Here is a 6877-nt window from a genome sequence, read left to right on the forward strand (position 1 = left end):
AAGAAAATTAGTATAATTTTACACTAGTATTAGTGGTGAGAAATGTGCATGTTGGGTTAGGTCTAAATGGATCGGGTCCAAAATGGGCCGAATGATTCATAATTGGTTGGATTGCAAATGAGTAAGCCGTACAACCAAATTCTCCATATTTATTGAGCAACAATTTTCGTTTATCCTCTTCTAAACTATAAAATGTAATATGAAATAATAAAATCACATAAAACTATGAAGCGTAATTTAAAGAAAAGAATTATAACATGAGGGTTTTGAAATGAAAACAAAAACCTCGTCCATCAAAATCATGATTCATTTACTTCATGTGATACCATTTTGAAAAGGTTTTTGGTCACGTAAATTAATAAGGATAGATCGAGACGTCTATCACTTAAGAAAATAGAATCGAATCAAATCTCCAACAACTTTAAGAATTTTGCCAGCTCCTAATTACATTTTTATTATATAATTTAATTACAAATCCATATTTTAGAAACTCACAGACCACTCCTCAATATTAACTGAAAAATTCTTATTTAAATTAAATTTTATAAAATTAAATTAATCAAAAAATAAATATAATAAGTTGTTATTTTTTCTAAATTATACATCAATTAATACATTAGTAATATAAGTTATTTAGGTCCTGCCAAATTCGATTTGAATTAAAAAAATTTATATCAAGTACAAATATTTTTTATCCAAATTAAGTTTGATCGAATCAAACTAATCACATAACAAGAGTAATATAATTGCTCAACGATTGGTCGATTTCTCTAAATTATATACCAATCACATTACAAATATATGTACTTAGTAATATAATTAGTTCGAATCCCACCAAACTCAATTTGGGTTAAAAGTTGGAATATCAAGTACCTAGTTAATGAGTTTAGAAAGGGTTAAACATTAATCACCGACCACAGACAAAATGGAATGGTCACCGCAAATCACCACTACTCACTAATTAATGATCATTGATCACTCTCTCCTTTTTACACTCTGAAATTCTACAGTTAGATTCCTTATTTGACGCCGTTCACAACGCTGTAATACTTCACACGTTGCTTTAAACAATATTCTGGAGCAAGCGGTGGCTCTACGCAGAACCAACCAGAGCATCCCAGATTCTTCATCTCCCACTTCCCACACGCTTTATTACCACCAATTCCATCCTTACAACATTATTATTTCGACCAAGAACAAGCACCTGCAGAGCCGCCATGGGAAGAAGTAAGTAGTTTTGATGAAATTCATTGTTTGTGTCTGTCTGCTTGAAATTATTGTTGTTTATACGCATGTATGTCTTCATGAGATGATTGATTGCTGCGCCGATTATCTTATATCCCCACGGCAGTGTCTTAAAAGCACAACATGAGAAACCCGAGTATTCTTGATATTTGCAGGACCTGCTAGGTGCTACCGCCAGATCAAGGGAAAGCCTTACCCCAAGTCGCGCTTCAACCGCGGCGTGCCTGATCCCAAGATCAGAATCTATGATGTGGGGACGAAGAAAAAAGGGGTCGACGAGTTTCCGTTGTGCGTGCATCTGGTGAGCTGGGAGAAAGAGAACGTGTCGAGTGAGGCGCTGGAAGCGGCGCGCATAGCCTGCAACAAGTACATGGCAAAATTTGCTGGGAAGGATGCTTTCCACCTGCGGGTCAGGGTTCATCCTTTCCATGTTCTGCGTATAAACAAGATGTTATCATGCGCTGGAGCTGACAGGCTCCAGACGGGGATGAGGGGTGCGTTTGGTAAGCCTCAGGGAACCTGTGCTCGTGTGGCGATTGGTCAGGTTCTTCTATCTGTCCGTTGCAAAGATCCGAGCATTCATCATGCTCAGGAAGCTTTGCGACGTGCAAAATTCAAGTTTCCTGGTCGTCAGAAGATTATTGTGAGCAGGAAATGGTAGAAAAATATTGCTCTTTTTGGTTCGATGCTTGTTTTCCTATTTTTTGGTGTCTCTTTCACTAATTTTGTTGACATTGGACCTGGATTCCAGGGGTTTCACTTAGTTCAGTCGGACTGATTATCTGAAATACAAAGCAGAGAATCGTATTGTGCCCGATGGTGTTAATGCGAAGGTAACTTGCTCACTTCATTGGAAATTGGGATGAAGTTTTTGACTTGGTGAAATCAGGTTAATGATCATGATACTGATGAAAAACACTGTATTTGTGCAGTTTCTTACCTGCCATGGACCATTAGCCGAGAGGGAACCCGGAAGAGCTTTTCTACCTGCAGGAGCTGTTTCAACTAATCGTGGAAAGAGATCGTGAACCTTTTGTCGTTCGGCCTACCATTAGTGGACCATACGGGTTCGTAAGATGATATGTAAAGGAGTGAAACGTGGAACATGTGGTCTGGGGTTCCTATTGCTCTCAAACTTTTTCCATTCTCGTAAGAAGAATAAATCTTGGGCATAGAACTCGAAATGTCTTGATATACATGTAATGTAATGTTTTCATGGTTCGCATCCTCCGAGGAAGTTGAGTTACTGGCAGTGTCCATGTGGAAAAATTATGAAAGAGAGTGACAATCCTCCAGGTACAATGAGAGATTTTAATAACAGAGAATGTCTGTGTGGCGAAATATCGCATTTTACTGCACAATATCCGGCGTCCAGCACAGGTAGGAAGGCCTTCTATACATGTATGTACACCTCAAAACATGGCCCGCGAGTCCATACATTTCATACTACTGGGATGACGGCAAAACGGAGCGAGCATTAATTATTACATACATACAGCATTTCAGTCAACTAACAGCCAATGTGATAACTGAAGCATTTTATATATACCCTATGGCAAGGTACTTTTCTTCCCTCTCAGGGGAAGGGAACTATTTTCTTCATCTCTGTGGCCTCCACGTCAATGAAGAAACCAACCCCGTGCTGCTTCCAGTAATCCGCCTGAGGATTAATCCACTCAGGCTCCGGGATTTCGATCCTAGCATTCTTCAGAGCCTCACTTGATATGTTGTACTTGTCATCCCTTTTCACAATAAGATCCGGGTTCACCATACCCAAGTTCACTGGCTGGGGCGACATCATCAGCACCGGTGGACCCATTGGGAGCTTATCACCTGACCAACAAATATAGGATTTGATCATAGAGCGACATGAGTTTTCTGAAAATTAAATTTTGCAACGGGCCGGGTAATATTTACCTCTGTCAGTTTGCCATGTGCACCAAAACTTTCCGTAGGTCTTGGCCAGATTTTCAAGTTCGGGTCTTACAACCATTTCCGGAACCCGAGGATTCACCAGAAGACCCGATTTAATCTGCACATAATTACCACAAAATCAGGGCAATTCTTGAAATTTGCTTAAGATCAAAATTAAGAGACAGGAATTAAAATTGACCTCATACGCATGGGAATGCCATAGCTTCTGTTCATCCGGAGGTAGACTTTCGAAAATTTTATCAGATACGATATACTCCACCCCTGCAAGAGTCGCAAAGCTAATTATGCCACTCATCATGGAAGCAGCGGCCTACAGAAACTGAAGGCTAGTTAAGCAGTTAGTGACGAAGCAAATAAAGCGGAACCGATGAGGCGGGCGGTGGAGTCGCCGGAGTCATAAACAGCGCACTGGAGGAAGTCCTGGTTGAGCCGCGTGACAAAGTGGTGAGTCTCGATCTGTCGAGTCATGTCATGGCTATAGAGAGCAAAAGTACAGATGTGCTGATTCATTTGCTTGACGGGTTTCAGAGACTGCAGCATCTGAGCCCCTTTGTCCAGCATGTGTTGTTCCATGCTCATTGGCTTCCCCGGCGGGATCTTCTCGCCGCCCTGCTCAGCCGCCGCCGCCTCCATGAGTATTAATTTAACTCTGTTTTTGCAGAAGAGGATAGAAGTGTGAGAGAAAAGTGCATGCATGGTGGATATATAGCGTGGAGGAGCAGCTGTCAGCTGCCACGGAGACAAGAACGGGGTGTTGAGGTGGCTAAGATCTGGTGAGGCGTGTCGCCAGGGGCTTCACTGCCTGTATCCTTGATGACACGTTTGGCGGGCGCACGTACAGACAAAGTGGGTACCGGGTTGGGTTAGAACATATCTACAAGTTTGGATACGGTAAATCCATTTCTAATGTTAAAAAGATACTACAGTAAATATCTTTTCTAGTTTACGGTAAATATCATAAAATGAAGAATAAACAGACTTTATTGTAATAATTATTGGAGTAATTACAACCGTCTTCTCTAAAATTAAGCATGATTATGAATAAATATTTGTTGTTTAAAAAATTATAATTATTTTTCAAATAAAAAATAATTATATAATCCTTAAATGATGATTTTATTTTATCCTGATTGATTTTCTTTTTAAAAAGATATCTGAAAAAGTAAAAAATTGAGACTCAATAAAATACATAATCCATAAGCCATATTAGTAGAAATATTTTAAGAAATGTATAAACTATAATTCATATAAGTGGCTACACTGTTGAGTGTTGATGATCGGAGCTCAAAACTAAGTCTACAAATTTACATTACATAACATTAATTCCAATGAAAGAATGCAGCTGCAACCACTGCAGCCGGACTCACAATGGTGATACAGAGTTTCCGCTGATTTCATCAAACACAGAGGTATATGAAGAAAAGCCTGCATCTCTACGCATGGTTCTTGAATTTATCTGGGTATCAGTACTTCCAGCTGAGCTTTCTTTCCTCTTCTGTTGGTGGAAGTCTTTCATGGCTTTGAACCTCACGTCACTGGTGTATGTACTCCCCACAACCGGAACTGCATCTGGGATCTCCATTTTCCCCTCGATCATCTGCACCACCTCGGACATCGTGGGCCTAACGGATGGAGTTGCGTTCGTGCACAGGAGTGCTACTTTCACCGTTCTTTCTACTTCCTCTTCGTTGAATTGAGAACCCAATCTCTCGTCAATCAGTTCATCTATGTTTTTGTTTTCGTGCAAGTGACAGGCCTACATTGATAACGACTGTTAACACAAATAACTATACAAAGATTAAGCAACGGTTCGCAAGAACGTTGAAGTTATCATGCAATGAAGTGAAAGTTGAATGAATGCTTTAATACCCAATCAAGAAGGCAAACGAAATTGTGGCTCGGCATGTAATTGTTGTTGCTTTTGCCACTGACAATTTCCAAAATCACAACTCCAAAGCTGTAAACATCTGCTTTGTCAGTCAGATAACCCCATAGTGCATATTCAGGCGCCATATATCCTCTGCGGCCAGGATAAATAGATACGTTACAGCACGAGAAAGTCTACGTAAAAGGTTATAGAGATTTCTGACCAATATGACCATATAATCAGATGGAACTCACATTGTTCCAGCAACCTTGGTACTGATATGTGTCTTCTCATCTTCATTGAGCCTAGCCAACCCGAAATCTGATATCTTAGGGTTTAGATCTTTGTCTAGCAGCACGTTAGTGGCTTTGATGTCTCGATGAACAATTTTGAGTCTTGATTCCTCATGAAGAAAAGCTAATCCTCTTGCAATTCCAATACAGATCTTGTACCTTGTGGGCCAGTCCAGGATCAACTGGCTTTTGTTTGAATCTGACAATGGCACAGATGCTGTCATTGAATAATAAAGTGAGAGAAGTAATTGCCAAATGATGTTGCTGGACTATGAAAAAGTTTACCAAATAACACATAGGCAAGGCTATTGTTTTCCATATACTCGTATACGAGTAGTAATTGATCTCCTTCTATGCAGCACCCGTGGAGCTTCACAAGATTTGGGTGTTGTAAACAAGAAATCATCGCAATCTCGTTCAGAAATTCACGGTTTCCCTGTCTTGATCTAGATGAGAGCTGCTTGACAGCAATCACAGTGCCGTCAGGCAGCAGACCCTGCACCACTTCTTCTATCAGTGAATATGAATCATCACCAGAAGGAACAACAAACAAGCAATACTGTGGTAAAACTAATACCTTGTACACAGGCCCAAAACCCCCTTCTCCAATTTTGTTTGTAGCATCGAAGTTGTTAGTAGCAGCTTTGATTTGTTTCAGAGAGAAAGCAACAGTTTGCAGTTCCAGCCCTTCAAAATCTATGCATGAAAAGAACATAGGAAGCATTTTAAAATCTAACATCCGCAACGTCCGTTCACATTTTAGATTATGGGTTCCAGGACCGGCACAGACTGGCTCATGCGAAAAGACTTCTAGACTAATGTGGTTTTAAAATAGTTAGCTACAACAATAAAACTAGATTTATACAATCAACAGAGGATAGCTTACAAATCAAATTCTTTTCCTGTTAAAGAATGAGCGAAGTACCTTTTCCTGCTGGTTTTCTGCCTCTTAAAAGACCTTTCCACCAAAGGATGCCTAATATCAAGAAAATAACACATACTGGTACTACTGCACCTATGATATAAGCAGTTATATTCTTCTTGTTACCATCCGAACAAACCCTGAAATCTGCACAGAAAAGTGGATAAATAAATAGAAGTAAGATGGACGAGAAAGATGTGGGGAAACATTTTTCCATTGGATTATACATCATCTGATACTTTAGGTGCATGATGTAAATGCTGAAAGTAACATTACAGTTATCAACTGGTTTAAGACTGAAGTTAACCTCAAGAACAAGCTGGTGGAAAGAGCTACAGATAATAATGCATCTAGTTTAGGTGGTTCTGGGAGGAAAGATCATATGCTACTTGTGAAGATCAGCTTCAAGATTCATCTACTGCCTCTTAGTCTTGTTCATTCAGTCTTTTCTCTTTTTTCTCAAGCCAATTAAATATGGTACCTCAGAGGATGTTGGCGAGCTTGACTTACAGCATACAACTGGTATAAGTTATAGCCACCACTGGATCCCACATTGACATACAACCATGAGATGGAAACGGAAAAATTTTGAAGATCTAGAGAGTATTTGTAATT

The 6877-nt window shown here is 39.7% G+C and overlaps 2 protein-coding genes and 1 pseudogene across 4 annotated transcripts in view; 1 reads left to right on the top strand and 2 right to left on the bottom strand.

Annotated features, from left to right (window-relative positions):
- LOC105167336 lies at nt 978-2643 on the top strand (annotated as a pseudogene).
- On the bottom strand, nt 2561-3871 carry LOC105167335 (oil body-associated protein 2A-like). Its single transcript, XM_011087010.2, has 4 exons — nt 3546-3871; nt 3359-3441; nt 3163-3277; nt 2561-3078 (listed from the first exon to the last, which is right to left on the bottom strand). Exons 1-4 carry the CDS (start codon nt 3811-3813, stop codon nt 2822-2824), a joined length of 723 nt encoding a protein of 240 aa, XP_011085312.1. The 5' UTR covers nt 3814-3871; the 3' UTR covers nt 2561-2821.
- Nucleotides 4367-6877, bottom strand: part of LOC105167337 (probable LRR receptor-like serine/threonine-protein kinase RFK1) — an 8772-nt gene continuing 6261 nt past the window's right edge. For all 3 annotated transcript variants that reach the window (XM_020695891.1, XM_011087012.2, XM_020695890.1), the window contains 6 exons: nt 6266-6409; nt 5918-6036; nt 5626-5836; nt 5302-5539; nt 5050-5200; nt 4367-4936 (listed from right to left, as the gene is read on the bottom strand). In XM_020695891.1, coding sequence (XP_020551550.1) covers nt 4544-4936; nt 5050-5200; nt 5302-5539; nt 5626-5836; nt 5918-6036; nt 6266-6409 — 1256 coding nt within the window. In that variant the 3' untranslated portion in view covers nt 4367-4543. The remainder of the gene's footprint in view (nt 4937-5049; nt 5201-5301; nt 5540-5625; nt 5837-5917; nt 6037-6265; nt 6410-6877) is intronic.

This window comes from Sesamum indicum, linkage group LG8, assembly GCF_000512975.1.
Source record: "Sesamum indicum cultivar Zhongzhi No. 13 linkage group LG8, S_indicum_v1.0, whole genome shotgun sequence".
In the NCBI taxonomy this organism is placed as follows: domain Eukaryota; kingdom Viridiplantae; phylum Streptophyta; class Magnoliopsida; order Lamiales; family Pedaliaceae; genus Sesamum; species Sesamum indicum.